Source organism: Pan paniscus, chromosome 11 (genome assembly GCF_029289425.2).
Source record: "Pan paniscus chromosome 11, NHGRI_mPanPan1-v2.0_pri, whole genome shotgun sequence".
Classification (NCBI taxonomy): Eukaryota; Metazoa; Chordata; class Mammalia; order Primates; family Hominidae; genus Pan; species Pan paniscus.
The window spans coordinates 17,364,697-17,383,041 of record NC_073260.2 but is presented as its reverse complement, the minus strand read 5'-3'; the positions used below and the strand labels follow the sequence as shown (position 1 = coordinate 17,383,041).

At 42.3% G+C, this 18,345-nt stretch overlaps 1 protein-coding gene across 4 annotated transcripts in view; it reads right to left on the bottom strand.

The window, feature by feature from the left end:
* TTLL11 (tubulin tyrosine ligase like 11) overlaps positions 1–18,345 on the bottom strand; it is a 279,224-nt gene that overhangs the window by 148,659 nt on the left and 112,220 nt on the right. For 3 of the 4 annotated variants that reach the window (XM_003833114.5, XM_014346269.4, XM_055117668.2), the window contains 2 exons: positions 10,857–10,952; positions 9,983–10,098 (listed from right to left, as the gene is read on the bottom strand). In XM_003833114.5, the coding sequence (XP_003833162.2) occupies positions 9,983–10,098; positions 10,857–10,952 (212 nt within the window). Of the gene's footprint in view, positions 1–374; positions 497–9,982; positions 10,099–10,856; positions 10,953–18,345 lie in introns of those variants that run through there. The other variant, XM_055117671.2, reaches the window with a different exon arrangement.

Sequence of the window (18,345 nt, the reverse complement as noted above, 5' to 3'; positions counted from 1 at the left end):
TGTGAACCAGGCAGAGCAGAAACTATTATTCCCCTTTTTTTCTAATGAAGAAACTGAACTCCAGAAAGTCTAAGTGACTTTTCTGAGACCAAGGTGGAGCTGATACTAAAACCTTGGTCTCCTAAGCCCAGCATGCGCTGTGTTCTGGGCTAATAACTGCTGATTCTAAAAGCACACGAACATTTAAGGTTCACTGGTGCAACTCCTAAGGAAATTTCCAAACACATTTTCTACCTCATCACTACCTGGAATAACTTTGGAAGGGCCCACAAAGAATTCAGCACTGCCATTTCCCCGTAATGGTGACTGACTGGCCATATGCTCATCTAGTTTCCCATCTGCTCCACCCACGGCAAGAGGGAGAGCATGCCTACCTGCCGGCAGAGGGGCTCGGCTCCTGTCCAATGGCCCTGTGGAATGACACTCTCACATCAGCTCAGGAAATTCTTCCCCATACATCTTGGAAATGGTTCCCTCTCAACAGACTTCCCACAAATAAGGCTTTTGCTGATTACTTCTGACTTAATGCTTAAACGTTTTCAAACGGAAGAGAGTTGTCTGGTTTTACTTCTTGCACATAAAATAATGCACTTATCATTAGTCATCTCCTTCCTGCTCACACTTGAAAATGTATGCACATTTTTCTCATTTGCTATCATCTGAAACCTGAGACCTTTCAAGGTATGGGGAACGCAATGTATCTTGAAGTCAGGAACCTCAGACAAATTGTGGCTTTTTATAGCCTCCAACGATAATAGGATGACAGTTCGGTTCTTCACTTTTTGAAAATATGATGAAATTTCTGGCTTTTGCTCCAGAAAAAAAATACACATATACACAAAATCACAGATACCCTTCAAGACTTCATGCATTCCAGATAGAAAAACAACTCCATAACAAACCTGCTCATGGACCCCCGACCCTGAAATTAAAGTTGGAAAAAAAAAAAAAAGGTTTCGAATACTGTGCCAGGGACTAAGAATAAAGACTGTGACACATTCATTAGAGGAGAGGGAAAAAAATCACACAAAAAAACAAGCTCAAATTTCTTTTCCTTTTTTTTTGTTTTTTGGAGACTGAGTCTCCCTCTGTTGCCTAGGCTGGAGCGCAATGGTGTGATCTCAGCTCACTGCAACCTCTGACTCCTGGGTTCAAGCGATTCTCCTGCCTTAGCCCCCTGAGTAGCTGGGATTACAGGGACGTGCCACCATGCCTGGCTAATTTTTATATTTTTAGTAGAGATGGGGTTTTACCAAGTTGGCCAGGCTGGTCTTGAACTTCTGACTTCATGTGATCCACCGCCTAGGCATCCCAAAGTGCTGGGATTACAGGTGTGAGCCACCGTGCCTGGCCTCAAATTTCTTGACATTCAAGGCCATAAACCTCCGGCTTTGGGTTTCCATCTAGCTCCCACCTTCCTCTCTCCTAATACACTCCATGCACCCATCCCTCCTGCCTACCTGAACTCCTCAAGGCTCCCCCAACAGAGCCTTGTGCCTTTGTTTTCTTCACCAGGGACCTCCTTCCCCTCATTTTCATATTTCAAATCCTACTCACGCTTTAAACCTCAGGTCAAGTGCCACCTCCTTGTCAGTTTTTAAAAGTTCTTCCCATCAGGAAATAACCTCTCCCCACACTTGCCTCTCTTGGCAATTTGTCTTTATGCTTGCAGTACTTAGCACATTCCACCTTACAGATATTGATGCGTGGGTCTTGCCACCCCTACTGGCTGGCGATCTAATTCACTTCTGCAGTCTTCCCCTGACACACAGTAAGTGCTCAATAAACACTCGAAATAAATAAATATCTGTTTCTCTAATCCACACATGGTGCAAATGAAATTCAAATAAGTATGCAAATATTCATTTCTCTGTGACCCAGACTTTTTTATCTATGTAAAATCTTCAAAGGTGCTTGGGGTCAATGTGTGCTGGTCTGCAGGGTCAGGGTTCCTGATTGAACTCTCATGTATTAGTCTGTTTTCACACTGCTATAAAGAACTACTTGCGACTGGGTAATTTATGACGAAGAGGTTTAACTGACTTAGAGTTCTGCAGGCTTAACAGCAAGCATGACTGGGAGGCCTCAGGAAACTTACAATCATGGCGGAAGGCAAAGGGGAAGCAAGGACCTTCTTCACAAGGTGGCAGGAAAGAGAGAGAGAGAAGGGGGAGCTGCCACACAGTTTTAAACCATCACATCTCATGAGAATTCACTCGTTATCACGAGAACAGCATGGGGGAAACTGTCCCCATGATCCAATCCCCTCCCACCAGGTCTTGTGGGGATTACAATCCGAGATGAGATTTGGGTAGGGACACAGAGCCAAACCATATCACCTCAGGAATCAATTGAGCCCAGAATTTCAACCGAAGGTCAGCAGTGCACATATGAATGGGCCATTCAGCAGGATAGCAGATGATTCTTCAGGAAGAATCTATTCTCCAGTCAGAAAGATCATGTTCTGTGCTTACGACAGCATGCTTAGTTTAGATAGTTAAGAACTCCTCTTCATTATTTTTGAGGGGACTTCAATAAGAGGTGCCACCAATTTAAGGGGCAGGGTTCTGGGTCTGGAGAATTTCTGATTAATATTTCTCTAATCTTCTCCAGGATTGGACAAAGCTACATTCCTTGGTTGTACAACAAGGCCCAGCCACAAAACAGAGTCCACTGGGAGATTCCTTGTTTTCTGTTCTCTGAGAATGTTTCAACTTTATTCTAGATTCTACATAGAATCTACCGGATTTGGGGATTCATCTATTGGCACCAAACATGGCACAGGGCCCAAGAGATGTGCTTGGAGACAAGGTAAGAAGTAAAGCCTGAGTGCCCAATAAAACCTTTAGTGGACAAACACTTCCGAATTAGGACCACAGCTGCTTGGCAGGCTGACTCCTCTCTTTACAGCAAACCTGGTTGTTAGGGTGATAGGAAGTAATGAAATGGGGAGAGGATTGTGAAATGTTATGTGGAAAAAGGGGCTTCTGGGCCATATATAAGTCATGTTCCAAATATATACCTCTGAATAAGAGGAAAGCAGTCCATAACCCAGCTCCCAGGCATTGCGTGGCATCGTGATATCAATAAAACCCCCTCCGATTTCTCCAAGCCTGTCTCTGTCTTCACTTATATTACACTGGGGTCCTGAATGGCTATGATTCTTGAGAAAGGAGTCCAGTTCCCTGAAATATCTATGTTCAGGAGAAGGAGCCCAATACTAATAAAATGGGTCCCCTCGAGCCCAAAATTAATCAATTGATGGAACAAGCACCTTGCTTTAAAAATAATTGAGACTGCAATTTATTTACTTCTGCCTCTGACAGAAGTTTTAAAAAGAAAGACTTAGGCTGCCCTAATACCTTGAGTGAAAGGGGAAATTTTCCGTTGATTATTCTTATTTTTTTCCCATACCTTCAAAGTTAAGCTTTGAATGTGAAATGGAAACTGGAGACCAATACAGCCTCATGGCCAGGCAAACATTGGTGTAGGAGTCAGGCCCAGGACCCAGTTTCCAGTCTATCTCTCACTAGCTTTGGGACTTGGGGCAAGTTTCTTACCTCCCTCCAGCATAGTTTCCCCATGTATGATTCAGTGGGGCAGAACCATTATGTCCACAACTCAAACAGCTTGCCTCAACAGCTGGTGACTTATTTGTCACCATCAGCATGATTTTAAAGGAAAGGCTGATTGACCACTTGGTGACCCTAAGAACTAGCTGTTGTCTAATACTCTCAGATTCCATGGGCCTTTCTCACACGTGTCATTTCATATCATGACCATGACAATCCAGCCAAGGAGGTACCTGGATTTCCATTTTACAGACATGATTAGGCCAAAGTGACTTTACCACCAAGCCCAGGGTGCAATGATCAGAGATTAAGAACATTATCCCAGGCCTGGCTGATACCAAGTCTATTGTCTTGCCAGGACACAGGCCGCTCCTCTGTCAGTGATGCTTCAGCGGGAGATTTTTTTTTTTTTTTTTTTTTTTTTTTTTTTTTTTTGAGAGGAGTCTTGCTCTGTCGCCCAGGCTGGAGTGCAGTGGCTCCATCTTGGCTCATTGCAACCTCCGCCTCCCAGGTTCAAGCGATTTTCTTGCCTCAGCCTCCCAAGTAGCTGGGATTACAGGTGCCCACCACCAGGCCCAGCTAATTTTTGTATTTTTAGTAAAGATGGGGTTTCACCATGTTGGCCAGGCTGGTCTCGAACTGCTGACCTCGTGATCCACCCGCTTCGGCCTCCCAAGGTTCTGGGATTACAGGCGTGAGCCACCGCGCCCAGCCTCAGAGGGAGGTTCTTGAACCAGGGAACTGACCAGCATGATGAGTTCTAAGGTCTGGGCTTTTAGCAATAAATGAGGAGGCTGGATAAAAACAGGAGTTCTAAAAACTTCTCGTAGCAAAAAAGATCCCCTCTCTTCAAAGGAAATCTAATGTAGAATGCCAACATATGAAATAGATCATTGTAGCATCCCTCTGGTTGAAAAAGAGACGGCATCCACCCAAATGTCCATCAACTGACAAATGAATACTAAATGTGGTCTATCCATCTCTTGGAATATTATTCAGCTGTAAAAAGGAATGAAGTACTGACACAAGCCACAAGGGTGAACTTCGAAAATATTATACTAAGTGAAAGAAGCCAATCACAAAAGACTGCATAGGGTATGATTCTATTCAGATGAAATATCCAGAATAGCTAAATCTGCAGAGACAGAAAGCAGACTGTTGGTTGCCGGGAAGTGGGGGAGGGGGAATGGAGAGTGATTGCTTGATGGTTTCCTTTTGGAGTGGCAAAACGCTGTGGAGCTAGTGGTGACGGTTGCACAACTTTGTGAATGTACTAAATGCCACTGAATTGTGTGCTTTTAAATGGTTCATTGTATCACATGTGAATTTTACCTCCATTTATATAACGTTTCCAGAATCCTACCCCATAAGCTTCCTGCTTCGCATGTCCCTACAGAGCCTCCACAGAACCTTGGTAAGAAAATCAATTGAGTCACTAGATATTACGAAATGCTACCTTAGCCAAAATAGTTCACATATGACAGATGTTTTCCTCCTTCAGGAGCCAAAGGTAATTTCTCCTAACACATGAAATAAATATCAGCCAGTGACATCTTGCTACCTGGAAACAGAACCTTCCATTGGTAACCAGCTCCAATGTCCATTCTAGTCCACGGTCATCAAGCAGCTTCATTTTTAGGATACATCATTGATTTTAAACTAAAAAATCTACTTTAAGTATACCAGGAAAGAGAATAATAACTAAGCATTGTTTTTTCTTTCATGTCCAGTAGATACTTTCTTTTTTATTTTCTTTTTTGAGACAGAGTCTCGCTCTGTTGCCAGGCTGGAGTGCAGTGGTGTGATCTTGGCTCACTGCAACCTCTGCCTCCCGGGTTCAAGCGATTCTTCTGCCTCAGCCTCCCGAGTAGCTGGGACTACAGGCACGCACCACCATGCCTGGCTAATTTTTTTTTGTATTTTTAGTAGAGACAGGGTTTCACCATATTCGCCAGGCTGGTCTCAAACTCCTGACCTTGTGATCTGCTGTTGAGTGGTAAACTCAGCATTATCAAGCACTTACCATACATTAAAAGTTTTTCTCACTTATTTTTATTTTTATTTATTTTTTGAGACACAGTCTCACTCTGTCACCCAGGCTGGAGGGTAGTGGCACGATCTCGGCTCACTGCAACCTCCACCTCCCAGGTTCAAGCAATTCTCCTGCCTCAGCCTCTCAAGTAGCTGGGATTATAGGCATGCATCACCACGCCCAGCTAATTTTTGTATTTTTAGTAGAGATGGGGTTTCACCATGTTGGCCAGGCTGGTCTTGAACTCCTGACCTCAAGTAATCCGCCCACCTTGGCCTCCCAAAGTGCTGGGATTACAGGTGTGAGCCACCGTTCCCGGCCTCTCATTGTTTATTTGAACATCATTATCCCCATTTTATAGAAAAGATTATGAGGCTCAAAACAGCTATGCAACATCTCCAAGGACTCACCACCAGTTGGTGACAGAGTCAGGATTGGAATCTCAGGTTTTTCAGCTCCAGAGAAGGCACCCTCGAATATGCCAAGGTGGGTGTCAGCAGAGTCAAGTTCTTCCCCCGGTAGACTGCCTGAGGACTGCTTTCAGTCCCACCAAGAAACTGACCCTAGGCTACAAGACCCAGAGTTCAGGGAGATGCGTGATGCATGCACACGGGTCTGGGGCTCCTTCTGAGGACTCCTCTGCACCTGTCCAGGGCAGTTTGGGGAGATGAGGAGTTTGGGGGATCTACTTTTTATCTTTAGTCTGTGTGAGGAAGTGAAGACCTGCCTCAGCAGTCTTGCTGACAAACTGTTCTCAAGAAATAACTAATGATGGACAGAAACTTCAGATCCTCTTTTGCTAAAGAGTTGAAGGGAAAGGCTGGGATTCCATTTGTTTTTTTCAAAAAATAGGTCAGATTCTGTGCAAACGCTAGAAACCCTGGCTTCTAAAGGTAACTTCTAGCCTGGAAGTCTACATAACATCATTTTATGCAGTTGGAGTGACATAGTCTCAGATTTGGACACAGGATTCAGCACTACAACACTGTGCAGCATAAATCAGGTAATTTTTCAACTTATTCTGAAACATTTCTACACAAAGGAGTTGAGAATAATTTCAGCCTTTTCCTCTGCATGGTAAGTTTATCAAAATGATCATAATCCCTTACATATAAACACACTTTATGGATTACAAAGTACTTTCATGGATAATCCTTGCTGAGTTAAAAACAAAAGGTGAAATTAAGAAAAAATATCAGTAAATGGCATTAGCTATTATCATATATCTTTACATTGTAGGTAAGAAGAGGATGAGATGAAAGGGTTTTATATTAGAATAAAAGTCAAGTTCCAACTTCTAACTGTTCCTGGTTATCAATAAAAAAGTCAATGCTTTTTAAATTAAAAATGAGGTGCTGCTATTTATGACTTGATAAGTTGTAAAATGCCTTTCCTATCCTTCCCAATGGTCCTATGCCCCATTATTAAATTTTAGGCCTGCAGCTCATATGGATCACATAGAATGCAGCCCCTATGGATTAACTGGCGTAGGTAAAGAAAAGCAACTAGAACAAGAAAAATAAAACTAAATGTGTTTCAATGTCATTTAATGAAAATACAGTAGAACGCTTTTACCCCTTCATGTTTAGGTGGCACAGCTTAAAAAGACTCAGGCCATACAAGGGCTCTTGAACTTCTTGCTCCCAATAAAGGAATAAGAATGCTGATGTGTCTCAAAAAGTGGGCGAATGATATGAACAGACACTTCTCAAAAGAAGACATTTACGCATCCAACAAAGATATGAAAAAAAGCTCATCATCACTGGTCATTAGAGAAATGCAAATCAAAACCACAATGAGATACCATCTCACGCCAGTTAGAATGGCGATCATTAAAAAGTCAGGAAACAACAGATGCTGGAGAGAATGTGGAGAAATAGGAACACTTTTACACTGTTGGTGGGAGTGTAAATTAGTTCAACTATTGTGGAAGACAGTGTGGCGATTCCTCAAGGATCTAGAACCAGAAATACCATTTGGCCCAGCAATCCCATTACTGGGTATATACCCAAAGGATTGTAAATCTTTCTACTATAAAGACACATGCACGCGTATGTTTATTGCAGCACTAGTCACAATAGCAAAGACTTGGAACCAAACCAAATGCCCATCAATGATAGACTGGATAAAGAAAATGTGGCATATATACACCATGGAATACTATGCAGCCATAAAAAAGGATGAGTTCATGTCCTTTGCAGGGACCTGAATGAAGCTGGAAACCGTCATTCTTAGCAAACTAACACAAAAACAGAAAACCAAACACTGCACGTTCCTACTCATAAGTGGGAGTTGAACAATGAGAACACATGAGCACAGGGAGGGGAACATCACACACTGGGGCCTGTCGGTGGGTGGGGACTAGGGGAGGGATAGCATTAGGAGAAATACCTAATGTAGATGACAGATTGATGGGTGCAGCAAATCACCATGGCACGTGTATACCTATGTAACAAACCTATATGTTCTGCACATGTATCCCAGAACTTAAAGCATAAAAAAGAAAAAAAAAAAGAATGCTGATGTGTCAAAGTCATCCTAAGAAAACTGTACTGCCATGCCATACTGGCATACATCGCTACCCAAATCTCCTTACAGTACCATATGATTTCTCAGAACCTAATATCTGCTGCTGAGACCAATAACTATTAAAGAATAGATTTTTGAGGAATGAGTTTTATTGCAGTAATTCTGACCAAATAGCAATTAATCCATTGCTTTTCCCTTGGGATGGCTAAAGAAGGCAGCTGCAGACACATACGTACTGGTGAACATATTATTTGGCTGCCATCGGGTCTGAGCTGCTCAGAGGACAGCTTTGAAGCACTGATCAGTGGAAGAAGCCACACCTGGTGGGATTGGCCCATGCAAACTACAGGTAAACATTCTCAGCCGAGTCTTGCCAACAATGGCAATCTGTGCCTCACACAGTCAAGAACACTCTTGACAAGAACTCAGCCGGGCCGGCGCCATCCAGCCTGACTCAGACTATGACCAATACTTCTTCAGGGTAATATTTCCTGCAGGGCAGTGGCACTCAGCCTTGGCTGCACAGCAGAATCACCTAGGGAACCTAGAAACTTTCTGTGGCCAGGCCTTCCACCCAGGCCAATTAAAATCAGCACCTCTAGAAGTGGAAACTCTAGTATTGGTTTTCTGAAAGCTGCCCAGAGGGTTCTAACGTGCAGCCAAGCGTAAGAAGCACTACCATAGGGTGATATTTGGGCTTGAGCCCAGGTGGTGAGAAGCCTTGGTAGAGGAACCTGCAAACCACCACTTGCTTGGGGAAGTCTGCATTCCTCCCAGTCTTGAACAATTACTGACAAGTGCTTTATTTGTCTGCGCTCATTAGGGTCAATCTGATTCGTCTAGGGATATGAGAAGTGCTATTTGAGATGCCTTTGATTTTTCTTCCTGAAACATTGACACAATGGTATGTACTCAACACCTACTTTGTGAGAGCCTGGAATTTGGTAAAAACAAAACAACATACTCAAGTGAAATATCACTCATTTCTGGGGTGATTTCATGGAGGGAGGGCGGAGCACATATATCCACCAACAACGCAATGTAATGTACCACTGAGTGGGTGGGGACGAAGCAGAATTACAAGTGTTGTAAATATCACAGAACTGTCATTAAATTGGCCCTGCCAATTTTGAAACTAAAAGTTTATACTGCAAGAGTGTAAACATGAAGAAAATAAAAAGGAAGCAACTCTTACCATGTCCTAGTTACCTATGGCCCTCTTCTCCTGCATTTTATTGTACTTTTCCTGTGCTTGAGGATTTCAAAGAGAAGCACTATGTGTGCAATGGCGGGCAAGTGGGAGGCCTGGCCTTGAGGGAGACAGCTTCTTAGAAGAGATATTCCGTATGAAATTCTGGGTTGAAAATTCTTTTCTTTAAGAATGTTGAATATGGACACAGGAAGGGGAACATCACACACTGGGGCCTGTTGTGGGGTCAGGGGAGGGGGGAGGGATAGCATTAGGAGATATACCTAATGTTAAATGACGAGTTAATGGGTGCAGCACACCAACATGGCACATGTATACATATGTAACAAACCTGCACGTTGTGCACATGTACCCTAAAACTTAAAGTATAATAATAATAAAAAAAAAGGAAGAGACATTCCAGATTTGGATAACTCTCAGAAATTCATCAACGGAAACCTATTTGTCAGATTACTCCGGATTTGAGTCACTGATTGCTTGGGGGCTGATATTTATAAAACAAAGATATTTTATTAGAATTGTTTAAGATGTAAATCTCACTCACAATGGTAACAGGTTCCAAGAATTTACCTGCTTAGGATACGAAGCCGAGTTAGGAGGCAGAGTTGATAGAAATGAATGACATAAAAAAGTACTTACTGGTTCTCTCTTTTCTTCTTAAGTGGGTCCATGAGGCGCAGAGTGTCTCTGATCACAGCCACTTTCACTTCTTCATCAACGAGGCTGGGGACATTTTCAAACACCCCTGGAGAAAGCTTGAACGGGTAAGGATTCTGTGTCACAGTGGAGACCGTGATTCCGTGCCAAGTGGCTATCCAGCTAGCTCCAGGGGTTATACTAGTAAATTTTGCTTATGCTAATCTATAGAAGAAAATTTTTAAAGACTTCCTTTATACTACCTTAAGAATGTCGATTTCTTTTTATAAATTAACCAAATACATGAAGAGGAAAAATAGCACTATGTATTTCTAATTATCAAAATGATACATGCTCACTGCAGAAAATTAAGAAATATAGAAAGGGGTTAAGAAAACTAAAATAATCCATATAATCCTCTCTAAACCCAATATTGATATCTGCTGTATTTCCTTCCAGTTTTTTTAAATGCATTTTTTGGGGGAGGGAGAAAAATATAACCACTGCTAAATGTATTATTTATCTTAGTGATTCAAGTATGTCAACATGACTAAATCATATTCATAGAATTTCAATTAGTTCATCTCCTGAGGCTAATTAGTTCATGTCAAAACTGATGGGAAGGCTCAGCTGCTTCTAAGTTTCCAAACCTTCAACACTGGAAAAACGGCATGCTGGGAAGTGACCACAGGTCAGATAGGCCTTGTATTCATAGTTTATGTTGAGAACTCAACAAAACTGAAATTATTTGACTTGAACAGAATTTGGCTATGAAAATCTGAGAATGTCCAATCTTGTTTTGTTAAGTGAGCAACATGAGGGTAGGAATATTCAGCTGTATGGCAACATAGTCAATGAGATGCTCAAAAATACTTACTTCATGCTCATGTTCGATTCTCATACTGGGATTTGCATTTACTTCAAGTAGTACAGGCTTCAGATTTTTCATTAGAAGAATGTCAAAGCCTAAAATCTGGGCAGGATAAACACAATTCAGAATTACTGTCTCCATTGAGTATGGTATTAGGGTCATTAAGCTGAAAATAAATTCAAACTCAGTCCCCAACCTTGGCCTTGACCCTGGCTTCTCTTGTCCACAGCCCCTCTTCCTCTGGGGGTACTTGTCAGACCAAATGGACAGCAGAAAATTTTATAGGAACCTTGATAATGGGATGAGTTCCCACAGTGCGTTTCAGCACTGTCTTTGTCGTCTGAAGGGCTGTTAAGTTGATGACCTCTTTCTTCTTTAACAGGTTTTTTATTATGTTGAGGATGAGTAGTAGTCCATCGATTTCTCCCTCTGCCTTTTCTTCTGCTCTCCTTTACTAAGTGGCTTCTTAGCTAGCTCTCTGAGAACCTAAGGCTGCTTTTGCAAACCTGAGGTATACATCAGTGTCATATAAGGACCCCGTTCAAAACCACCACATCAGCTGGGCTTGGTGGCTCATTCCTGTAATCCCAGCACTTTGGGAGGCCGAGGCAGGCAGATCACCTGAGGTCAGGAGTTTGAGACCAGCCTGGCCAACATGGCAAAACATCGTTTCTACTAAAAATACAAAAATTAGCTGGGTGTCGTGGCGCGAACCTGTAATCCCAGCTACATGGAAGGCCGAAGCAGGATAATTGCTTGAACCCAGGAGGTGGAGGTTGCAGTGAGCCAAGATGGTGCCACTGCACTCCAGCCTAGGTGACAGAATGAGACTCTGTCTCAAAAAACAAACAAACAAACAAAAAAACCCACCACATCCCTACAGAGTCAGAAGTGCTTAGAGCGGAAACCAGGTGAATGTATTTTGAATAAAGCAAATTCCCCAGGTGATTCAGATACACCCTCTTAGTTAAGAAGACAGGAATATTGATTAGGCACCTACTAGGCACCCATTGCTATACAATGCACTGATTATTCATAGTCTCACTGAATCCTCATGACAGCGTATTTGAAGAAAGGATTATGTGCTCCACTTTACAGAAGCAGAAACTGAAACTCAGGAAGGCCAATGGATTTCCCAGAGACCGCCTAGCTAGTTAATCAATGACAGAGCTGGCTTTCACACCCAAGCAGGACTGACTACACAATTTGTGTGGCCTAGTGCAACATGAAAATGCAGGGCCCTTTGTTCAAAAAGGATGAACAGTTTCACATAGTTAAACCAAGCTCAGAGCCCTTCTAAGCGCAGGGCCCTGTGTGACCCCCCCTGCACAGGTGGAGTTCTCCAACACCGTTTGCTTCACGCCTGCTCTTAAATCCAGCACTCTGCCTTGGATGAAGCTTTGTCTTCCAGTCACTCGGGTTTCTTTCTATTCCTTACAGCTCCTACAATTGGGGCCAGCCACTCATGAGCATCTCGTTCTCTCTGCCTAGAACAACTCTTCATCTGGATAACTTTTGCTCATCCTTGAGATCGCTGCCCCTAATGAGATTCTGATTCAGATGACAAGGACTTTCGATTCTCCAGAGGACTCTCATTATGGCTACAGAAGTGATAATGCAGAAAATTTCTAACATAATTAATAGAACCCCAAAGTCTCAAAAAAATAATGTGGAGAATAAAGAGAAAAAAGAAAAAGATAGGGTTGTAGACTCCCCTTCTCTGTGGATTCAAGGAGGAAAGATGAGGGAAATCCATTTACTAGTCTGTATAGAATATGCATTAGTTAAATGATAATTATTAAACTGTAGCTCCATCCTTATTAATGAAATTAGAGCCTGAATGACCATTTTTGGGGGCTGATTCAAGATGAAGTTATTTTTCAATGAAGGGCAATAAGGATGAAAAGTTGGGAAAAGTCCTCCTCACTCTATTTTTCTTTCCTTGGTCATGAAAAGAAAGAAATGGAAATTCAGTAGAAAATGTTACATGGATTATAGATCTGCTTAATAATACATGACAAGTGGATGTGAGTGATGAGGCCTTTTAGAGACTCTGGTGACATCATCAGTCTAACTCCAGACCTGGTCTGAGACATGTGATGTTGATGAGTCTACAGAGAGCAGCAGGCTGTGGTGATGACGTTTATCATCCTTAGTCATCAACTCTTACTTTTTGGTATATTTTGTACTTTCTCAGCCTCGTGGACTCTTCCCCGTTCAATGCCCAGTGGTTTCATGAATGTGAAGCTGGGAATGCTGGGAGCTGGAGGAGGAGTGTTAAAGCCTCATCAGCCCTGTTGGTCTACACCCACCAGAGGCATGAAATTTTCCAGAACCTAAACTTGAGTGCATGTTTTTGAATATGCTGGGTCTTGTACAGGAATGCTTTAGAGTTAGAAAGACCTGGGCTCCAATCCCAGCTCAGTCCCTTACACTAGCTACATGACTCTAGGTAAGGTGCTTAGCCACTCTGAGCCTCAATGATCTCATCTGAAAAATGAGGATAACAATAGCTATCTGTCAGGGTTGTTGATAATGGCAGTGAAAAGCAATACCTAGGCCTATGCTCATCATATAGAAGGTACTCAATATATGCTATCTCTTTCCAGTTTCCTGCCAATTCCACCAAAAAGAAATGGCATTAGTGTGCTTTGTAGTCAAGAGGGGCTCATTTCATATCTTAGTTCTGCCTTTAACTTGTGTGACTACAGGCAAGTTACTTAGCAGCTCTCAGCCCAAATTTCCTCATCTATAAAATGGAACTATGAATGTTACTTACTTGCCTTAGTTCATCCATTCAGAAAATATTTATTTTTAATTTAATTTAATTTTTGTTTTTCTGAGACGGAGTTTCTCTCTTGTTGCCCAGGCTGGAGTGCAGTGGCACCATCTCGGCTCACTGCAACCTCCGCCTCCCAGGCTCAAGTGATTCTGCTGCCTCAGCCTCCTGAGCAGCTGGGATTACAGGCACGTGCCCCCATGCCCAGCTAATTTTTGTATTTTTAGTAGAGACGGGGTTTCACCATCTTGGCCAGGCTAGTCTCCAACTCCTGACCTCAGGTGATCCGCCTGCCTTGTCCTCCCAAAGTTCTGGGATTACAGACGTGAGCCACCGTGTCCGGCTCAGAAAATATTTATTTAATGCTTTCTATGTCCCAAGAACTATTCTAGCTGCTGGAAATACAACAGTGAACTAAACAAGTCTTAGACTCCAGTAGGGGAGAAAAGATCCAATAAAGATAATGCAATATAACATTTTTTGCACAGTGCTTGATACATAGAAAGTGCTTAATGAGAGCCAGCTTTATGACATTTTTTCACAAGTTCAAGGAAATATGCATGATTTTCTTTTCAAAAGTCCAATAAAATATGTAGCATCAATGGATCTTAATAAACAGAATCACAGAACTGGGAGATATGTAGAGTTATCTTGTCATAAAATCACAGAATGTCCCAGCTGGCAGAAAATCAGGTATTTACTTGGTCCAGTGGTTTTCAAACCGGGGTTCTTTTCTGGGGTCCCAAGGGGGAGGCCAACCAGATCAGATCAAATTTTACCTTTTACCTATGTGATAAACTGGGGTTCCCAAGGAAAAAGCTTTATTTATTTATTTATTGAAAATTCACTTTGTGCAGACAAGGAATGTGCAGCTTAGAATGGGGAAAGCCTCTTTCCAAGTCCCTCTAACAGAGCAGGAATTGTAAATGGAGAGAGAGCTTTTCAACCATGTGATATTCTGCCTCCCCAAGTAATTAAATCAGCAATTATGTGTTGATCACCTTCTACTTGAGGCGCTCCCTGGGGGGTTTAAAGATATCTGTCCTTCATTCCCGACCTCTAGAAGCTTCAAATCAAGTTGGGGAGATTCCTGAGCCATTAATTATAAATTTATGCAAAGGTTCCAAACTACATCCCAACAGCAGTGGTTCGTTCCTGAGCCCCACACCTACCCTTCCATCTGCATCCACAGTATCCCCAACTGGGAGGTCCTAGAGTCCACAAATTCAGCTTATCCAAACTCACTCTGTGGTCAACTGTTTCTAAGATGGTCCCAATGATCCCTAACTCCTGGTATTCATTCCTTTTGTGTAATGCCCCCTCGCACACACTGGGGTGTGACCTCACCTAGTGACTTGTTTCTAACAGATAGAATAGGGCAGAAATGATGAAATGTCACCTCTAATATTGGGTTATAAAAAGACCATGGCTTCTATCTTGGGGTGCTTTCTCTCACTCTCTTGCTCACTCACTCGGAGGGAGGCCACCTGCCATACTGTCATGAGCTGTCCCATGGAGAGGCCCAGGTGGCAAGGAACCGATTTCTCCAGCCAACAGTTAGAGGGTACCTGAGACCTGCCAACAGCCATGGGAGTGGGCTTGGAGGAGGAGCTTTCCCCAGTTAAGTTCTGAGATGACTGCAGTCCTGGCCAACATGTGGGCTGCAGCCTTGAGAGAGACTTTGAGCCAGAAGCAGTCAGTTAAGCCTAAATTCCTGATCCACGTATACTGCGAGATAGTGGGTATTTGTTGTTTTAAGCTGTTAAGGTTTGGGGTAATTTGCTACACAGCAATAGATAACGAATACACCATATTTTTCTAAAATCTCCTTTGTTTTCTGTATTCCTTATCCACCCAATCACACAAGTCAAAACTTTCCCTTCATCCCTTACAACCAGGTGGCCACTAACACCTGCACACTCTACTGCCTAAAAAGCTTTCTAGACCTGGCCCATCCCCTCTGCTTCTACTCTCCACAAGTCTGTGCCACCTCTCACTTTTCCTCTGCTCTCCAACTTGCTCCTCTAATTCATCTGACACAAGGGGCTGCCAGAGCCATTTTTCTAAAGTGCAAATAGACTATTAACACTCCTTTGCCCAAAATCCGTGTCTACAAAATGAAGCCCAAGTCCCACAGCATGTCCTACAAATTGCTCTATGGCCTGACATCTGTCAACACTCCAGCTTTATCTCCTCCCACTTACTACTACTACACATCTTGGGCTCTCATTGTGCTGAAACATTAGTAGTTCAAGGATGCTTTACTGCTCTCTGCCTTCATACTTTTCTGCCTGAAGGCATTACTTACTTTGTCAATTATTTACTGGGCACTACTAGATACCAGGCACTGTTCTTGGCACTGAGCATAAAGCAGTGATAAAACAAAACTCCTACTCTCTTGTAGCTTATGTTTTAGACGGGAGAGATACCACAAGCAAGTCAATAATGAAAGCAAGGTAAGAACACAGAGTGTGATACAGTGGGTGGAGGAGAGCATTTGGTGATCTACCTAGGAGGGCCAGGGGGGCCTTTCTTTTTTTATTTTTTTTTCACAGCAAAATAAGTTTTTTATTGAAAAAGATAAATTCAGAGAATGAGATTTGGATTCCCGTTCTAATACAAACCCTGGACAGGTATACTTGAGTGAAACACCTTACCATTGCAGTAACCCATCTCCAGACTATAAAATAAGGAAATATCCTGGTGCCTTACCTCTTTCATAGTAAGGACTGAAACAAGTAAATCAAGGGAAAGCACTTTGTGAACTGTAGGAAAAGCACCAAAAGCTCTGATTATAGTAATGTCAGTTCCTATTAGCTCTCCACTAACCTAGATCCAGCAGCTCTGCAGTTGAACCAGCTACCTTCCCACCCACCTCACATGCAGCCCTCCAGATAGATTCTGTGGTTTTCTAGTTGACCATACTTGTAAGAACCTCAGATTCCTCCTGTCCACCAGTATGAGTCTTGTCTAGTTCTACCATTTGACCCAACCATCCCATTACTGGGTATATACCCAAAGGATGATAAATCATGCTGCTATAAAGACACATGCACATGTATGTTTATTGTGGCACTATTCACAATAGCAAAGACTTGGAACCAACACAAATGTCCATCAATGATAGACTGGATTAAGAAAATGTGGCACATATATGCCATGGAATACTATGCAGCCATAAAAAAGGGAGGCCTTTCTAAAGAGGAGACACTTGTCATTCTGTTGTCTCTGGCCAGAACAGTTTCTGATGAGAACATTGTGGTTATTCTTTGTTCTTCTGAACATAGTGTATCTTTTCTTTCTGACTGCTTTTAAGATTTTCTGATCATCACTGGTTTTCCAAGTGTGATTATAATCTGGGGGGAGTGTGTCTGTGCATGTGTGTGTATTTTACTTGGAATGTCTTGAGCTTCTTAGACTGTGGGTTTATAGTTTTTTTTCAAATTTGGAAAATTTTGGCCATTATTTCTTCAAAAGTTTTTTTTTTTTTTTTAATATTCCCTCTCTCTTCTGCCCTGGGACTTCAATTACACATATGTTAGACCACCTGATATTGGACCATAGTCCACTGAGGGTCTGTTCTTTTTTTTCCTTGTCATTTTTCTCTACTTAATTTTGGACACATTCTATTGCTACGTCTTCAAGTTCACTGACGATTTCTTCTTCAGTGTCTAATTTGCTGTTAATCACATCCAGTGATATTTTCATCTCAGAGATTATATTTTCTGTTATAGAAGTTTCATTTGGCTCTTTTCACTAGTTTCCATTTCTCTCTTCACTAAGCTCATATGTTCCTTAAAATTTGTGTATATAGTTATAATAGCTGTTTTAGTATCCTTTTCCTGCTAGTTTCATCATTTCTGATATTTTTAGATCTGTTTCTCTTAAATGATTTCCCCATTGGTAAAGGTTACCTTTTCCTATTTTGTGGAATGTTTAGAGATTTTTTATAATTGAATGCTGGACGTTGTGATATTTCAATGCTGAGTGTCTGGACTTTGTCTTTCTTTTAAAGTGCTGGGCTTTGTTTTGGCAGTCAGTTATTTGCAAATCAGCCTGATGCCTTCAAAGCCTTTTGCTTAAGGTGAATAGCATGGGTCTAGAGTAACCTTCATCCCAGGGAGAATTTAACCCTCCCTGTTAAGGCAGAACTTCTTTGGAGACTCCATTGCATGCTCCCAGCCATCACCAAAGACTCTTCACTCTGTTTGGGGCTCAAATGCCTCCGTGCCCTGTGTGAGCCCTGGAAATGGTTTAGCTTATCAGTCCCCCACTTATTCTTTGTCCAGCTTTGTAGATTAACCCTCCATATATGCATGGCCTAGGACTCAGCAGAGACCCACTGAGATCTCATTCAGCTTTCTGGAGCTCTTTTCCTGCTTAGCTCCTTCCTTTCTGTAATTCTGCCCCACAAATTCCAGCCACCTTAGCCTTCCCAAACTTCAGTCTTCAACTCCTCAACTCAATGAGGTCACTGGACGCTGTTTAGGTTTACCTCCTCTGTGTCCATATTCCAAAAATTGCCCCCAGATGAAAAGCTGAGGCAACCATAAGACTCACCTTGTTTTTTCCCCTTTTTCTCAGAGATCACAGTGCTGAGCTATCTGTGGTCCAAAGTCTGAAAATGTTTCTTTCATGTACACATTCATATATATTTCTGGTAGTCTAGTTGTTTGCAGAAGGAGGTTATTGTTACTCCCTCATCACCAGAAGCAA